The sequence below is a fragment of the Rhinolophus ferrumequinum genome, chromosome 11, assembly GCF_004115265.2.
Source record: "Rhinolophus ferrumequinum isolate MPI-CBG mRhiFer1 chromosome 11, mRhiFer1_v1.p, whole genome shotgun sequence".
NCBI lineage: Eukaryota > Metazoa > Chordata > Mammalia > Chiroptera > Rhinolophidae > Rhinolophus > Rhinolophus ferrumequinum.
The window spans coordinates 73,280,851-73,300,646 of NC_046294.1; the positions used below are offsets into that span (position 1 = coordinate 73,280,851).

At 38.3% G+C, this 19,796-nt stretch overlaps 2 protein-coding genes across 3 annotated transcripts in view; one reads left to right on the forward strand and one right to left on the reverse strand.

Annotated features, from left to right (window-relative positions):
* The window catches only part of PDGFD (platelet derived growth factor D), a 243,077-nt gene that overhangs the window by 117,393 nt on the left and 105,888 nt on the right, over positions 1 to 19,796 (reverse strand). The gene's annotated exons all lie outside the window — the stretch shown is intronic.
* Positions 3,551 to 4,750, forward strand: DDI1 (DNA damage inducible 1 homolog 1). The gene has a single exon (XM_033120423.1). It carries the CDS (start codon positions 3,551 to 3,553, stop codon positions 4,748 to 4,750), a length of 1,200 nt encoding a protein of 399 aa, XP_032976314.1.

Here is a 19,796-nt window from a genome sequence, read left to right on the forward strand (position 1 = left end):
TCTCTCTCTCTCTCTCTCTCTCTCTCTCTTTCTTTCTGTTTTTCTGCTTCAAGTTTTTATAAAGACGCAAATAATGAAAGGTATTATTGTAAATTAGTTCCAAAAAATAACTTTGGGGTTATTTACTTGGCCAGTATGAAATCAGCGTCATCTTTCCTATTTTCTGGGTATTTAGGCTATACAATGAGAATTGATTTTCTGAGTGATAGCCCTGAGAACTTGCAGGAGTCTCACTTATCAAAGAAAGTTTCAATTATGTTCCTATATTGTACTTACCAAGGAAGAAATTAAGGGAGTATACTTCACAAAAGCCTCCTTAAGAAAAGTTGCAATAACCTTCAGATACCTAGCTTAGCACACCTAGATAATTCAGAGGACCCATTTCTCAGTGGACTGTGCAATAGAGATTTATGGGATAAGAACATTTTACTTTTAGCAGTATTTATATATACTCCCAATAACCCCCAACTTTATTACATAATCAAAAGAGGTTTTCAATTAAAATTTAGGGGTAAGAGAACTACATATATGACAGTTAACTCACCAATAGTGCTGAGTAAAATAAAAGAATCAAACAGAAAATAAACAGAAGTACTAGACAATCCCAGGAGGCTGTGTTTATCTGTTTAGATTCCAGGCTGCTTTGCAAGAGAGTTTTAAGGCCTGGATGGGTGGCTGGACTAGAGAATCCGAAGGATGTTTGCCAATCCTGACATCGAGTGATCCATGGAATGGTGACAGTTAACTGGCCAGACCTCGAGGCTCTTTGATTTCCATTGAGTGTTCTCAGTAAATGCTAAATTAGTAATAAGCACATAAATGCAAAATGCCACCAAAGTAAAGAATTACAGCAAGGTGATAAAACATACCACATAGAACTTAATTATGTTCAGTACCAAGGAAGGCAATGGAGATACATATACATATATGTATCAAAAATAAACAACAAAACCCTTACTCTACAAAATAATGTCATCACTGTTCAAGAAACCAAAACCCTAGAATTATCGCCCTAATTTATTAAGATTTTAAGAACAAATTGTCCAAATTTGTAGGGGAGAAAAAAAGAGAAACATGGAATGTAAGCCTCACTGGCTTCTTATTGGTTCTGTAGCAGAGTGATTTGCATGTGGCAATCTCAGGAGAAACGATTAAACCATTATTGATCTCTGGTGAACTTACCAGGATGTTAAGAACCACAGAAGAAATGTATTAACTTAATATTTTTGGGTCAAAGTTCCATCTACCTCCAGAGACAGTAAAGAATAGTTCTAAAAAATTCATAATTTTCTATGGGAAAAATACAGTGCTAGATTTTTCTCCCCTAAAATGTTATAAAGTCCTCCATGTTATGAAGTGCTGCCATTCTAGTAACAGGCTCTAAGTCAGGCCTTCCTCTCCTCAGCCTTTATTCCTCCATCCCGACCCATCCCGACATGGCTGACGTCTTGTCACCTTTCTAAGCCCATCTCTTTCAGGAAGCCTTCCCTGAGCAATAGCCTTCACCATCTTCTTCATTTGTTCTCCAGACATTGTTACTTTTTCCCACACTGTGACAGCTTCTGTGGTATTTTTTTAAGTCCCCAATTTGTATGTGTGCTTGTGCACATGTCCTTTTTTAGGCTGTGAACTCTAAGAACACAGCCTACGTTTCACATTACTTGTGTATGTATCCCTAGACCTTAGCACATGCTTCATACATAGTATTTAGTTAACATTTCCAATATAAATGAATAAGAATATGGAAACATTATGATAATTAGACTAATGAGTGGGATATAGTCTGAGACACAAGGGAAACACATGGGAAACAGGAGCCAAAAAAAAAATAAATAAATTCTTTAGGCTGATGCAATATCCTCCTCTAAGTAATGGTGCAGGTATTCTGGCAAAAATTGCAATAAGCGGCGTGGGGGAACCTGGCACGAGATGCTATCTTTTGGTTCATGAGTAGATACACAAGGGAAGATCAAACCAGGGAAGCAAGAGCTCTTTATAATGCAAAATACTTAGTAAAACATAAAGAACTGACACCCAAGGATTTCTACTCAATCATTATTTGCTCTCAAGGACCTCTTTACCCTTTCTCTGTGAGCCTCCACTCTGGAGTATATGGATTGGGGGTACTGTCCTAGGGTCGGGGGCTAGGCATATCCAGCGTCCAGTGTGGCATTCCCACGCATTTCACACAGAATTGATGTCAAATCGGTCTCCTCAAAGTTTCATCTCATTCATCCATCCAAGGTAATGGCCTATTTCTAACCAGTCTCCCATTTTAGAGACCCCCCGTGTTATCCACACACACGCCTTCTTGTACACTCCCCACATCTATGGGTAAATATATCCTGTGCGTTCTATTCAAGAAACACTTTTAGTTTTTGCAGCTTCAGCTTTAATCTTCCTTATAGTTCCATAATATTCTAGCAACAGCTCTCTCTTTGAGCCACTAAGAAAGTGTCTATTTGTCCCTCCTGCCACCATATGTCCTCCATCTGTTGCAAGAAACCTCTTCCTTAAATCAATTAAATAAAATTAAAAAAAAAAATTCACAAATACCTGTATCAAATCTTTTACATTTCCTTTCCTTTCTCTTTACTCTTTTTATTCCCTCCTTTTCTCACAAGTTTTGAGGGGGGAATCTTGCTTACTGCTAATATTTAAATTCCTTAGATTAATATATGACTCTGTAAATTGGCTCCAATCTTTTCTTTCCCAGCTTCATATCCTGCCATTTAAAATCATATACAAATTTCTTCCATTTCATTGACTGTTTCACTTTTCACAAGAAATAATAGGCCTTGTCATTAATTCTTTTTTTTTTTTTTTTTTTTGTATATTCATTTCTTTTTGTCTGGAGTGACTCTCATCGTTTTCCACATGGAAAATGCTCATCCTTCAACATCCTTTTTCCTTTTTAGAGAAATGTCCTTCGTTCTGTTGGTTCCCTTAGTATACTGAACGTGTCTTTGGAAAAGCACTTATCTCCAGTATTCTGATTTACCGATTAACCTTTGATCCCTCCCGAGAATGTGATCTTCAAGGACAGGCACTAAGTCTGACCTACCTCTCACATTAAGCACATAGCATGATTCTTTCTATGTAGGATCCAAGCACTCACTGTTTGGGGAATAAAAGGACGAAGACTACAATGCTCAAATGAACAAAATGTATGTTTACATGTTGTTTAGGAAGAGCTGAAATTTTTTCATATCATGGGTTAAATAGGCTCTGAAGCGCTAACCTGGGAACCCAATGGATTGGAGTAACTTCGTTTCTAGGGGAGTGGACATTCTAAGTTCCAAGCAGCACACATACTAATGAACTTTGGAACACAACATGATACCCCAGGGTTCCACCAGGCTAAGCAGCAGGCACTGAGGCTGGCAAGCAGCCCTCAGACTGGTAAGTGCTGAGCCTCTTGGAAAGGTAAATGAACCTAAATGAAGGCAGCCAGTCGTGAGGAGCAGCTGAGCCAGTAACCGAGACCAGCTCCAGTCAGCCAGTGCACAACAAATGCCCTCTGCCCACCTGGCCCGCCTGGGCCCATGCCATGCTGGTCACTGTGTACTGTGTGCGGAGGGACCTCTCAGAGGTAACCTTCTCCGTCCAAGTCAGCTCTGACTTGGAGCTCCACAATTTTCGTGCTCTCTGTGCGCTCGAGTCCGGCATCCCAGCTGAAGAGATCAAGATCGTCTACATGGAGCGACTCCTCGCTGATGACCACAGTTCCCTGGGCTCCTATGGCCTCAAAGATGGTGATGTAGTTGTTTTACTTCAGACGGAGAATGTGGAACCTCGGACTTCTGGACGGACACCGAGCCTGCCTCGAATAGATTTCAATGGAGTAGCCATGCCTGGGACATCCGGCTCCCGGCAGCAACACCAGCAGCAGCGTCCACAGTCAGCCCAGCAGACCCATGGTTTAGGTTCCGGAGAGAATTTAACATCTGCTCAAGGTATGGACAGCCCCGCCTTGATTCGAAGCATGCTGCTCTCCAATCCCCATGATCTGTCCTTGCTGAAGGAACGCAACCCTGCCTTGGCCGAAGCCCTGCTCAGCGGAAACCTTGAGACATTTTCTCAGGTCCTAATGGATCAGCAAAGGGAAAGGGCCCTGAGGGAGCAAGAGAGGCTTCACCTCTACTCTGCTGACCCATTTGATTTGGAAGCTCAGGCCAAAATAGAAGAAGAAATCCGGCGGCAAAACATTGAGGAAAACATGAATATAGCGATGGAAGAGGCTCCAGAGAGTTTTGGACAAGTGGCCATGCTCTATATCAACTGCAAAGTGAACGGACATCCTATGAAGGCTTTTGTTGACTCAGGTGCCCAGATGACCATTATGAGCCAAGCTTGTGCTGAGAGATGTAATATAACACGGCTGGTAGACCGCAGATGGGCTGGGATTGCTAAAGGAGTGGGCACACAGAGAATTATTGGCCGAGTTCATCTAGCTCAGATTCAAATCGAAGGTGATTTCTTACCATGCTCTTTCTCAATCCTTGAGGAGCAACCCATGGACATGCTTTTAGGGCTAGATATACTCAGGAGACATCAATGTTCCATTGACTTGAAGAAAAACGTGCTGGTGATCGGCACCACTGGCACACAGACTCACTTTCTACCTGAGGGAGAGTTACCCCCATGTGCTAAGCTGGTAAGTGGTACTGGGCTACAAGAGTCTCCAGTCACTGAAGTAGCAGATAATATCAAACATTCGGTCATGGACGCAAGACGAAGAAAACATTGAAATGGGTTACACATAAGTCATCAACTTAAGGGAGTCTCAGGTTCCGGGAAATTTGAAGACATGAGCCCACTGGCAATGTAATCATTAAAAACATCGGTAACAACTAAATCTGGCTTTGGGACCAAGTTCTCATAGCTGTAACCATGTAAATCATAATGGCCTATTCTTGCCCCCTCTTCCATTTCCCTCATCCGTAGTTCACTGAACCTGATCCTGGGAAGGCTCTGGAGGCTCCAACTGATTACCAGGTAATCAATGAACGGAAAAGTTACCTCTTCCTTTAGCGATATCCTCCCATCAGATTACAGGGCGGCTTGTCCAAACTAGTTGTGATTTTGCAGAATTCATTGGAATACACCATCGCAGCAGACCCCACAACCATCGACACAAAACTATTTCGAATCAGCACTAACAATTATTTATATTCAGAGAAATATGTCTGTTGTCAAAAATTTTGTTTTCTTTGAGAAAGTTATTAGAAATGCTGGGTCAATTATACTCTTGAGTTGATCAATACTTACAAATGTCTGCTTTGGATAGCATAAGCACTGATTTCTTTATATTTTACACTTTCCCCTAGACTCCCCTGGAGTCATGCTCACTGCGATCAACTCCTCAAGGCTATGTTTGGCATATTCGAGAAAGTAGATTTTTCTCCTAGAATCACTTAAAATAATTTACTCTTCCCTTGCATTCAAAGAAACCCTGGTTGTAAAACAAAGCCAATCAAGTAGATTTTTTATTTTTTATTTTTTTAATTATAGTGTTTCTTGGAAGCATAGTAGTTTTATGATGGTGAGAGTGGGAGGTAGGGGCAGGAAGTGGTCCAGGTCCCTTAATACTCATTTCAACTAGATCAGTTTTAAAAATCTGCTTTGTATATTAAACTGCTACATAAATATTTTTCAAAAATTGTTTTTCACTCTTAAAATAACATTTGAAAACTTCTGAATGAGAAGATCTCTAAGGCCTCATTCAGCTCTATGATCCATCTGACAAAGCTCCTCTCCAGTGATAGTGATAAATAGAAGATCCTAGACTTCATTACAACCCATGGTTAAAACATGTGAGAGAAAAGGTTCGACTGTCTGAGGCCATCAAACTCAGGGAAAATGTTTCAGGGCAATAATCCATCTAGACTGGTATTAGAAAGAGCGCTAGATTCAAAGTCAAGAAATATATGTTCTGATTCCAGCTCTCTATTACTTAGACAAATCAGTTCACATACACAATTCAGATTTCTCATCTATCAATTGTTTCAGAGGGGAGAGCCATTTTCAAGTACGAAGATTATATTATGATCTATGATATCTTTAAAGTTTTTCTATTTCTCCAAAAAAGATCTAAAGCCACTCAAACCATTCTGAAAGACTAGAGAAAACAAAACAAAACAAAACAATATAAACTTCCCCTATAATCACCATATCCTTTTATATCCCTTTCTCGATCTGTATCTTAGTGAAATTAATCACCATCTTCCTTAAGAGTCATCTTTTCCCCTGCAGCCATCATCAGTTTACCTCCTGGTTTTCTTCTTCTTTATTGGTTTTCCTATGCTCATATTCCCCAACCTTGTCCATTTACATCAAGGCTTACACCTAGAAGAACGGCTAAAAATGACCAACGGAGACTTCTTTCTACTTTTGTTTTTAACTAAGTACGCAGGACAAATGTAATTAACAAAATGAAGGGAGAAATTCAGAATAAGTCAGGAGTAAGCAATTAGATGCTTGTGAATTGATGGGAATTGATCTGACAAATGCATGGATTCCTTCCCAGATAAAAACATGAAACTCCTTGGTATCTCCTGCAGGACTCAGTATGCTGCTATAAAGTACCTCACACAGATTAGTACCACTAAATCTCAGAATAGTCCTTCAAACTACTTGTCATTAACCACATTTTACAGATGGGAAATTCTAAGCTCAGACTTATTATGAAACATTGAAATATCCACTAGCTTAGTGGGTTGCTTTTTAAACTTTTTTGACAACAATCTGCAGTTTCACATCTCTCTCTTTCTCACACAAATGCACACACTTGGTCTATCTCTGAAACAAAGAAACAAAAATAAATAATATGAAATGTTTTATACTTTTCTTTGAACTATTATATATACTTCATTATTTACAAAATATATTAGCTATATCCCACTAATTGTATCCCACCAAGGTATCCTGATCTACAATTTGAAAACACTGACGACCTGCCAGGTTGCCCAATTCAAGTCTTTCTGATTTCAAATGCCAAGTTCTTTACACTTTGTAACCTTCTTTACCTGACATATTTTAATTCTAGAGACTGATGCAAAATTGTTACACAAGTTTATTTTATGGAAACTACCAATTTCTATAAAATACCAGTGAAAATGACAAGAGTAGCAGTAATCAGAATATACTCAACAATTACTTATTGGACACCCATATAATAAGCACTGAGCCAGGTTTTTATAAACATGGGAATGAGTAAATTACAGTTCCAGACCACAAGGTGCTTACAACCTGGTAGTGGTACAAGACAATCTTGTAATCAACTAAGAACAAAAAGAGAGTACATGGAATTAGTCACGTGCAAATGACGGAATGAACTTTAATTTGGGGGTTATTTTTAAAATAAGAAATACACCAGAAAAATACTTTCAAAATGTCTAAAATGACCATCATTAATATTGGAAAAAACAAACAAATATACTCTCCTCTTAAGGTTCAGGTTGCTAATATACAATTTATAAGTATCCACTATTGGAAAGTAACTACGCGGAAAATAAGGAACAGATCTTCACTTTCCTTCTTCCCATTAGTAATCACGATAAAGTAAACCACATGATGTAATAGACCTCACTGGTTTAAAATAAAAAGCCATTTAGAAAATCCATTAAACCCTTGGTTTCACCTAATGTACATTTAAATACCCATCTTACCTCAAAGAAAGTAGCTATTGTTGATAAGTATATATTTGAAAACAACAGTAATGCATTCTGTTGCAGTTAAACAAGAAGACTGATGTTGTCTACGGTTAGTAGTGCCTATAATCTTAACTTCTTTCTTAAAATACCAGGTCATAAAATGTATCTCATTTCTAGGGGATACTCCATTCCCCTAAAAAGAAAAAAGACAAAGAGATGTCTGAATATATGAATTCATCTTTACTGCAGGTACTAAATGCTGCCTTTTTAAGACAACACTGCACTTTTTTAAGAGGGCCATTTGCTGACATCCAACATTCCGTAGAGAAACACTTGAGTAAATAATTGGATAGTGATCTGGGATTCACACCAGGAAACTGTTGGTAAAGATATTAATCAATGGGAACATTCTTTGAGGTTAACAGCAGCTTGGAAAACCAAAGAGGAACAAAGGTAAAGAAAAGTAGAGGAGGAAGTGCTAAAAGAAAAAGAAACCAACAGTGTTTCCCCGAAAATAAGACCTAGCCAGACAATCAGCTCTAATGCGTCTTTTCGATTAAAAATTAATATAAGACCCGGTCTTATTTACTATAAGACCGGATATAATATAATATAATATAATATAATATAATATAATATCCGGTCTTATTTTACTATACTATAAGACCGGGTCTTATGTTAATTTTTGCTCCAAAAGATGCATTAGAGCTGATTGTCCAGCTAGATCTTATTTCTGAGGAAACATGGTAGCAGCCTGGGCTGCTGTTAACTAATTCGCTCTTTGTTTAAAGCTGTTTTATAAAGTGGGAGGGGACTGGGCTGAGCTTAAGCATTAGCTACTATTCCACAATTCTTCATTGGGAAGTTATCGAAAAACAAAATCATTTTCACATTAGAACCTAAGTCAAACTTGCTTTTGAATCCCAGTTTGTTTGCAGTCCACATCTATCTGTTAGAATCTCAGAATTTCTAAAGTTCTGTTATCAGAAAATTGGGGTTCACTGTCCTGCTGTGCCTCCCCTGCTTTTCTCACAGGATCCATTTAACAGGCTGTTGAGATAGGCACACCTGGGCGTGGCTTTGTTTCTTATTACTATATTTTATGTAATCTGATTAATGTTTTCTCTTTTTTCTTTTTTTGAGAAAGATTTTTATGAATGAAAATTTTCTAATCAGCAAAGCTTCTTTTTAAGAACTTCATTAGAAAGATCGTAGATAATTTCCTCCTCTGTTCAAGTTCAAAGAAGGCCACTTGGGCCTGCTCCAGATGAGGGACAAATATATATTTCCTTTCTGTTAACTAATCTATTTATTGATGCTGTTTCCAAATAAAATAGATGATTGCCAACAGAAGCATAGTCTAGGTAAAATAATCACTTAAATCAATCAAATTTTTACCCAGCAAAATCAATCACCGTTCTAAAATCTTACCGTACCTGTACCTCCACTTCACCACAATGGCCCCTTGAGATGAAGAGGGAAGTTAATTTAAAATTACATTAATTCACATATTCTCCCTTCCAAACTCATGTCATGCCTAGGAATTCAATTAGTTTATCAGTCAAAGAGTATCAGTGTTTTGCATTCATCGATGTCAATAAAAATTCAATGTACCTTTTCAAGAGTCTTGTCATGGTCCTATGGCATGCAGAGGGGCAAAGAAATGTTATAGTCTTTTCCTTTAAAAAACTTAAGTCAAGTTAGAGGAACTAGAAAAAAAAAACCAATGTAAACAATTCAGAAAAGATATTTAACTCAGTGCTGAATCATGAAATATTATAGAATATGAGTTCAGGGAAATGAACTTCCCATGTAAAAATGCTAACTACAACACTGCAGAATATACTGGACAAAATTTTATTGAGCACTTACAGTAAGTAAGTCAGGCACTGTTTTAGGTGTTGGATTTCCTCAATGCAGCAACAATTCTCTAGTACTCAACTGGTATTTTGAGCTGCAGGCAGGCATATAGAAGAATCTGTCACCTTCTCACAGATATGTCATTCAAAGTGCCTTTGAGATTAACTAGAGTTAGCATATGACATATTTTCAGGCTAAACTTCAAGGTGAAGTTTGTGGACTGTTTCTGCCTTGACCCATGGTGGCACTACGTTCAGGTTGTTTCCTATTACGGGCTGAATCTTGGAGCGTGATTCAGCAATTGCAAACAAATATTTCCCTCACAAAGTTAATGGAAAGGGTTTGGGGACTACCGGTATACTACAGATGAACAACAAGTATTACAGGCAGAAGAAATTAACTACTAGAGATGAATCAATTTGATGGGACATTAATCACATACTTAAATTCCAGTGAATAAAAGAACAGGAGTTCTCATGGAAAATGAGATAGCAACTAGATAGCATAAATTATATAAATGTTTGGGCATTTGGAAAACATAGAATGGGGCCCAAAATAACTAACAAAAATCTAATAGTGCTAGGGTTTCCTGGAATGATCACAATATTGTTCATAATTATATCTTTAGCCCTTATTATTTTATGTGAGGTGAACTGTACCTACTTAATAAATAAGATTATATGAATGAATAAATGGACAAAATTCCACATTTTTAATAAGTTGACAGAAAAATTATAGCTTTTGATTTAACTTAGTTTTTATAAAAACATATGTAAGGTAAAACTAACTAAATTATATTTAGATAGTAAGATTATCTATGTAGAATTAGAATAAATATGTTCTGGGTTAACAACATGACTGCTATTTACATGTATAGATTTAACTGTAAGTGATCCAAGAAATAATAAAAAAAAAAAACCTCAAGGTGTTTTTAATCAGATAAAGTTGCCAGCTGTTCCACACTTAGGGTAATTTAATTAGTATTTGCAGTGGTCAATCATCCAGTTTGCCTGGGATTTTCCTGGTTGTAAAACTGATAGCCCTGTGTCTTGGCAATTCCATCAGTCCAAGGCAAATCAGAACAGTTGGTTACCTTATAATGTTAGAAGTAGATTTTTAATTTAAAGCACCTGGGCATGCTGTGGGCACCTCCAAACAAGCTGCAAATGTAATAGACCTGAATGATCAATGATCCATGTTATCAGTGTATGTAATGCAGGGTCTCAGCTCCTGCTCCCCGCACAAGAACGCAGGATATGGTGAAGCCAAAAAGGAACAACGGAGCCATAGATAGGGGGTTCACACCACTATTTTCTCGATGGCGATTGGTTGAGACACAAAAGCAAACATCCACCAGTACCCCAACGAGGGGTCTTCCTGCACCCCAGTCTCGCTGGTGGCCGGGCGAGACACAGGAAGTAGGATCCACATGATCTGCCATTCGTGCTTGCTAACCCCACTTGCTAGCCACAATCGCAGTCTGCTTCTCTGCCAACCAAGAACAGCCCAACTTGCTAGCATAGCCACAGCAGTTATATCAGTGGACAATGGCTAACTGGTTACAGCTAATGGCCAACTAATTACAGCTGATGGCCATCTACTACCCAAGCCAGCACCTTTCCACATGATGCTGAGAGCCTGGAAACTGCTCTCCTGGCTCTCTCCCCAAAATATATGTCCAAATGTAGCAAGTAGAATGTCCCATCTATTTCATATAAGAGAAATAGCATGTGTCATGCAGGGTGGCATGCGGGGTCTCAGCTCCTGCTCCCCACACAAGAACGCAGGATATGGTGAGGCCAAAAAGGAACATCCAAGGAGCCATAGATAGGGGAGTCACACCACTATAGTCTCGCTGGCAGCTGGGTTGGAGACATAGGAAACAGAATCCACACGACCTGCAACCTGCTGTCTGCTTCTCTGTCAACCAACCAACCACACGTGCTAGCTGCAATCCACACTTGCTAGCTCAGCCACCATCTTCTTGCTAGCTCCCATTTTCTGCTAGCATAGCCACGGCAGTTATATTAGTGCCCAATGGCTCACTGGTTACAGCTGACGGCCAACTAGCCACAGCTGATGGCCATCCAATCACAGTTGGTGGCCATTTACTACCTGAGTGAGCACCTTTCCATGTGAGGGCGAGAGCCTGGAAACTGCACTCCTGGTTCTGTCCCCACAGCGTCATTTAAACTCACTCATCAAATATTTTTGGGTTGGAAAGTTAATCATTTAAAAAATTATAAGAAATATCACATTTAAAAAGAAATGCTAAAATAATGTAATGAAAGAATCCTATAATGTTTTTCAAGACAATCCACAATATAACTGAAATTGATGAAAGTGCTTTAATTTTCAGGACTCCTTGGAAGTGGTATACTCGTCTATCTATGCAATTTTAAAAAATGCACTAGAAATTGACATTAGACAATGGGGTCATATGAACTTGGAATAGCCTGAAAAAGCGCTGATAAAACAAAATTATTCCTTTTTCTTTTTTAAAGTAAGGACGGTAATAGACTATCACTTAGAGTAAGGATAGTGATAGATTGAATTTAAGTCTCAAAGTAAATCCCAGGTTTTATGAGAATATTTGAACAGATGAGCAGAAACTTCAGAAAGAAGCACAAATAAGTAATGATATTACCTTTTATTTTAAATTGTTCTGGAGCTATTGGAAGGTCAAGATGCAATGAAACGAACGTAAGGTAGAATTGCATGATGGGAAGAGGTAAAAAACAAGCAGGTTTTTGATAAAGAGTAGTGCTTATAGACTGCAGATGGTACGTAGAAGAAGCAGCTTTGCGAGCATATGACTGAGTGAAAGAAACATGGAGGGCCCATGATTCTTCAGTAGAAAGCTGTAGCGTCAGGTGGCTGAGAGGTATGGAGAGGAAGATATAACCAGATTATGATGTCCATGGAAACAGAGATCTGAGAAGGTTTTAAGGAAAAATAGGCCAGCCCCTAATGTCCATCCAGCGTCCCAAATATTTTGAAGAAAAGGGAAATGGCAAAGGAAGACCTTTGCATTTACCAATGGAAGGAGAGTAAAACCTGATAATGTAACAGAGTGAAATGTTGCTTTCTGACTCTACCCTAATTCCAGCCTGCATTTCTCCCATGGCCTTCAGGCTAATAGCTCCTGCTACAGTAATGCTAATTAACTAGAGGAATTCTGCTCAAGGCCTGAGTATTTTGCAAAAACAGCCCCTTGTCAGAAGGTGCCTCTTCTAAAGAGATAGGAAAATATGTACAAAATAATAACTGTTTATTAAAGATTTACAGGAGCCTCAAGACTAACTCAGATCAGCAGGGGTTGACAAAGACATTTAGAGATTGTGCCTCTTTTTTGGATCCCTGTCTGAGCCTAGCTTGCCTAGGGTCCTCACCCACCTGCTGCCCAGCCCCTCCTCCCTTCCCTTGGCATAAAAGACACCTGCATGTGGGGAAATCTTAAAATGGATTTGCAGAAACGTGAAGTGCCCATCTTCTTAAGCTAGTGCTCAATCAATAAAACTTTCCGTATTCCAAACCGATGTTTTGGACTTTGAAGGGTTGGGCCCTCAACTCTTAACTGGTAACAACAAGGGTGGCTTTCAAAGACTTGAGGGAGGGAAGTACAGAGAAGTTGGTGACATCAATGGAACATCGGAAACATATGCAAGACAGTTTTTGTTATCAGTTGAGCCAGTTAATCAAGTTGCTGTTTAATAACTTCACTTTTAGCCTATCTCATGAAGAATTTAGAGTTAAATGATATTAAGAAAACTTTGACATAAATATATTGGAGCCAGTGCTATATATAAGCTTCATTCTATCAGAAATAATTGCATAATGTTAAAGCAACAGATGGGCAGTTAGACTAAAACAGAAACAAAGACATTTTGTGTTCAAACACTGCCAACTGCCATCACTTGTTCTCCAAAGCAGGAATTGACAGAAAACAATCTTATTGATACTCCATAAGCTATGAGTTTATGTGCCCATTATGGCAAGTCTCTAATGGCAAAGCTTCATTATATAATGACTCAAGTCTAGTCTGAAAGTGTCTTCATTAACGCAAGAAACTAAAATTGTGCATGCTGTTTTTCTCTGAGTGTTCATTAACTAAGAAATTGATTTAAGTTTTATGAAAAATTCAAAAACTTGCCATACTATTCTCAGTGATTTGGATTAAATCTTTTTATTTTTAATTTTTTACTTTAAGTGACTTAGCAAAAATTCCCAAGAACAATGAAAATATACTATTAAATTCTCCTTTTGAAAAACATTTCAAACGTATTCAAGGTCGTAGCTAACAGCTAGAAAGGCAGATGTAGAAGTTTCAAATTTCAATTTACACTATAATTTTCTAGAGTTTTATAAAGGTCTGAGAACTTGGCAGCCAATAAATAGGTGAACTTTAAATCCTAGAAAAAGTTCAGAGAAAGGGTTAGTGATTCAGCATCCTTTAGTTGAGATGCTATGAAGAATTGGTGAAGGAGATTGGTCAAATTAAATGCATTATGTTCGTGTATAGTTGGCCAAAATGATCCTGGTACATTGCTAAAGTAAATCTGCCATATTTTTGACAGAGATTAATAAGTTTATTTCAGTCTACCACGATACAAATTCATAATCTAAACATTTTTTAGAGGACTACAGAGATTCCTGTACTTCATATGTAATAGCTCATCAATAAAAACCTGTATTTCTTTTATAGGAACATTTTCTGTATCATAGTTGGCTATATTTTAATAACCTGATATGCTAAAAAAAACACAGACATTCAAAAGTTATATTCTGAGGACAACTTGATTCATCTTGAGGGTGACATACTAACCCGGAAGAATCTGGCCATCAAAGTAGAAATAAAAATACAACTCTAAATAGAAAATATTACGGGGCAAATTTCTCAAGAACATTTAAAAATTATAGGAGCAAATTAGTAAAGCTAAATGTTAGAACCCTAATTCTAATTGGCATCCTTTTATTTTTCTGCTATTGTTTTCCTAGAATGAACAAAGCTAGTTCTTTTAACTCATCACTATTCTGTCTCCTAGTTCATCCTTGTTCTCTCCGTGGTGCTCATGTAAGTGGAAAGGTCTTAAACACAAACCAACCTAATTGGAAGGCAGCCAAAACCTTAATAATAGGTAGGAGGATGTGAGTGAGTGTCTTATTTTACGAGTATTCTCTGTCAGTTTTAGCTCCTGAAACACTAACCTTTGTATTGATACAGGCCATTATCAGAGCTACTTTGTTTTTAGGCAGTACAAAAATAATTTGAGAGTATGTTGATACATAAGTCCAATTAGTGGCAAACCACTCATTTGTTCATTCAATAGCAAGATATGATAAGCCAACAGCACGCCAGGCACTGCTATTGTTTTCAGGAGTTAGAAAAATAGCGGTATACAAGAATGACAAAGCAGTTGTCCTCTTGAAGTTTCTTTTCTTTTTTTTTTTAAGTTTATTGGGGTGACAATTGTTAGTAAAATTACATAGATTTCAGGTGTAAAATTCTGTATTATATCATCTATAAATCCCATTGTGTGTTCACCACCCAAGAGTCAGTTCTCCTTCCATCACCATATATGTGATCCCCCTTACCCTCATCGAAGTTTATTTTCGAATGGAAGTTTCAAACACTGATAAAAAATAATGATGATACTATCTATCATTTACATAGCACTTACTAGATGAGTCATTTATTGTAAGTATGTTATACATTTTAACTCATTTTATGTTTATAACCACCTGTCAGAATTAAACAAGATCCCCATTTTAAAGTTTAGGACACTGGGGAACGAGAGGTTAAGTAAGTAGTCCACGTTCACAGAACTAGTAAGTGGTTGCATCCAGAAATTTGGGATCCAGAGTTTATGTGTTTAATCATTCTACCATATTACCTTTCAATAACAGCAATAAACACCTACTGAGGTGGGACAATTAAATTCACAAACTTGTTGCAACAATGTTACTAACCTTTTTTGATATCAGAGGGATTATTCATTATGAATTTGTACCAACTGGACAAACAGTTAACCAAGTTTACTATTTAGAAGTGCTGAAAAGGCTGTGTGAAAAAGTTAGACGAAGATGACCGGAACTTTTTGCCAACAATTCATGGTCCTTGTATCACCACAATACATCAGCTCACTCGGCACTGTCTGTGAGGGAGTTTTTAGCCAGTAAACACATAACTGTATTGGAACACCCTACTTACTCACCTGATCTGGCCCCCAATGATGTCTTTCTTTACCCAAAGATAAAGGAAATATTGAAAGGAAGACATTTTGATGACATTCAGGACATCAAGGGTAATACAAGACAGCTCTGATGGCTATTCCATAAAAAGAGTTCCAAAATTGCTTTGAAGGATGGGCTAAGCGCTGGCATCAGTGCATAGCTTCCCAAGGGGATGACTTCAAATGTTACCATAGTGATATTCATCAATAAGGTATGTAGCACTTTTTCTAGAATAAGTTCATGAACTTAATTGTCATACTTTTTAGATCATGTCAAGCAGAGATACATATTGTAAATAAAGAGTAAAGCACTGTAAGGGAAAAGAAAGTGATGGAGGAGTAAAGGATACTACTTTAAATACTGAGAAGGTCTCACTGAGGAGGTATATTTGAGGAAAACCTAGATGCTGAGAAAGAGGAACTCTTGAGAAAAATTTGTGCAAAGAGCATTGTAGAAGGAACAGCCAATGCAGAGACTCGAGGCAGAAGTAAAGGAGGAGTGTCAAGGAAGAGTAAGGTCAGTGGTCAGGTTGGAGTGGAGGAGTAATCTAGGGTGGGTTGGTTCTGCAAGGCCTTGTAGTTCTAAACAAAGGGTTCGGATTCATTCCAAATGTTATGAGAAGCCCTTTAAGGGGCTTCAAGGACCATTTGCTTTGTTTTTAAAAGCTTTCTCTGGTTGCTTTGTTAAAATAGAAGGGCTGAGGACTGGGCCCTTGAGAAGTGCAGGCGTATTTACGGGCTGAGCAGAGGAGGGCTCAGCAAAGGAGCCTCAGAAAGAGTAACCTATGAGATAGGAGGGAAGCAAAACAAAAACATGTCAAAGAAGCCAAACGAAGAAAATGTTCCCTGAAGTACGGTGTGGTCAGTACTACCAGGAAGTTTGGAAGAGGGCTGAGGAGTCATGCACGGCTGGATTGGCAAAGCAGAGGCTGTCGGTGGGTGTGGTAGGGAACCGGGGCTTAGGCTGAGGAGCTGGAGCAGTTGATTGGCATGAAGGACGTGGAGCAAGCCAGTCCTAACACCTCCCCAGGAAAGGATTCTTTCAGGGAAGCAGAGAAACAACACGGTGGATGCATGAGGGGGCCATGAAAGCATTTCTTTTACTATGAAGGCAGGGAGTTCATTATGTTTGTATGTTGATGAGAATGATGCAGGAGGAGCGAAAGACTGAAGAAACAAGAGATAAGCACAATCCTTGCTCAGGAGGGAGGAATTACGCCTTAGCTAGGAGCAGGAAGAGTTCTCTGCTTATCACAGGAAAGCAGGCAGAGTACATGGGTGTAAATGCAGGTAGGCAGGCAGATTTGACATTGTGAAGATGAGCTAGTTTTCCTCTATCTTCTATTTTCACAGTGAAATAGGAAGCAAAGTCACCAGCTAAGAGAGGGTATTGAAGGACTGAGGAGTACAAAGGTATGAAATAATCATTTGAGAACATAAGAGAGTAAACTGAGTAGAAAAAAGAAATTGAATTTCAGACCAATCGGAGGATCCACTTAAGAGTCTAGTTTGAACATTTTAAATGAAAGTAGCTATGCTAGAAAGTGGACATTTCGGTTCTGGCACCCATGCACCACTTTTGCCATCTACAGGATATGTGCCTTCGGGCAAGGCACTAAACCTCATCAAGTGAGAAGGTTGTGGCACCACATGGAGGTACTGAGAAATGTGTGGGGCACTTGGGATTGTCCTGGAGATGACTGGCGTTTAGAACTCCAGGTCCAGGGGTACTCCGTGGCCTTCAGTATATGGAATAATCCTGTAAGACAAGGGACTGTCCCTCCCAAATCTCCAGCAGTGCTGACCCAGCAGCCCTGGTGACACTAGAAGGAAAATTACAGCGAGCACCCTCCCGACTCTAAGACTCTAATTGTACCTTTAGGTCTTGATGTCAGGGGAAGCTGGCTAACACTATGGGATAAACCATATGAGCACATCCATTTAATGCATAACTATCAGTCCTCACCCTCATCCCCGAAATCATTTTTTTGAGACTGAAAATAGGCTGCTAGCCAGGCGAAATGAACAGACGTTGACTTTGTCCTTGTTATTTCCTCAGGCCTTAGAGACCTAATGAGCAGTGAAACAGTCCACAGATTAAAGCCAGGAAAAGGAAAAGCCAGCACAGGATGATCCAGAAATGAAAAATCAGCCCTTCCATTATTTTGGAAACTGTAGTCATTAACTATCATAATAATTAAAAAGAAGTGCTGCCAGCTGTAGCGCCCGATAGTAGCAAAGAAAATTTGGTAACTCAGATATTTCACTACCATAAAATGACAAAAATTAATTTTAATTGTATTGACCATAAGGCCCCCAACATGAACCGAGAATTAGTTGACAAGGACAGGGCAATTATTAAAGGCAATATATCAAATTCTACTCAAATGATCAGTGGGGTGCTCCAGGCATTGCCATTACCGACCTTTCTAGTTGACACCTTCATTAATGGTGTGTGAGAAGAAAACCAGCATGCGAATGGATTTTCAAAAATGATTCTACTGTGGGAGTGATTCCAAGTGCAAACTTCCAACATCACAGTAATAACTTAAGTATAAATGAATACAGAGCTTCCTGGGAGGATTTAAAATTCAAGGCAGGCAATTACACAGTGAGGTAATAACACAGACAGACGGAAAAAAGCCTAGGTGAAAATCTTGAACAGTAGAATGGTGATTCCTAAAAAAAAAAACCGAGATCCGTAATTACACAGTTCTCAAATAGTTTCTTTATGGAAATGTATTGAATAAAAATGCCTGCCAGATATAATACACTACTGTTTCGTCTACAGAATGTAATCACATATAGTAAAAACATACAAATTGCCAGTGTGCTTTTTCTTTGACTTTTCAAAAAAATTAAACAATTTTGTGTACTTCTTATTGGTATACCTTTTATTGAGCTAAAACTCACATAACATAAAATTAACCATTTTTAAATGAACAATTCAGTGGCAATTAACACAGTCACAAGGTGGTGCAACCACCAAATCTATCTAGCTTCAAAACATTTCCATCACTGTAAAAGTAAACCCTGTACACATTAAGCTTTGCTCTGCCTTCCCTTCCTGCTAGCCTCTGACAACCACCAATCCGTGTTTTGTCTCCATGGATGTCTGTGTTCTGCATATTTCACTTAAATAGAATCATACAATATGTGACCTTTTGCGTTTGGCTTCATTCACTTTGCATAATGTTTTTAAGGTTCATCCACCTTAAAGGCTGTATCAGAACCTCCTTCCTTTTTATTTCTAAATAAAAAGCAAAAGGCTGAAGCCTAGGTGCTTTTGAATTACAATGTTAATTTCAAAGCATGGCATGCACCTTCTGTGACAACAATCAGAAGAGTGGCAACAATAAGAAGAACGCAATAGAAATTCAGCAAAACCTAGCCTATCCTGATTAATACAATTCTTAAGAAGAGTAGAAAGTTTTATTAATTTTACTACCAGGAATTGTTCATGAAACTGAAAAAGCTACTGTTACAAAGCCGTTTCTTTACTTCTTACATGACATTTAGATCTTTACTAATGAGACGTAACAAACATTCACTAATTATTAATGAGCTGGCTTTAGAATTCCCTCTCTAGGATGTAGAGGTCTTCAGATTAAATGTCTGTTAAGTGAATTGCTGTAGGAAGAGACTATTTCGGGTTTTTTGTTTTGTTTTGTTTTTTAGTGTGTATTTGTTCTTTTCTGTCCAATTAGGGATAATGTGATATTGTTGACATGAGCAAACGGAGTTGTTAATTTTTCTAGTATCAATTACATTGATTTTCAAAGTTACCATGAACCTGCTTCTAAACTAGTAGTCCCTCCACACTAGGGCTGGTGGAACAGGTTGCTTTTGTATGAAATGTCCTGAGTAGGCTGTAGAAATAGTCAAAGATCTTCCTTCTTCATTTTTAAATCTACTTCCCCATCCTGTGGGATCTTTATTCTAACCACATATAGCAAGAATTTCTATGGTTTTATTCACTGTCAGAGACACAGTGAAATCATTTATGAGATAGAATATTGGTCTTAACTGTGATTTTCCATGTTATGAT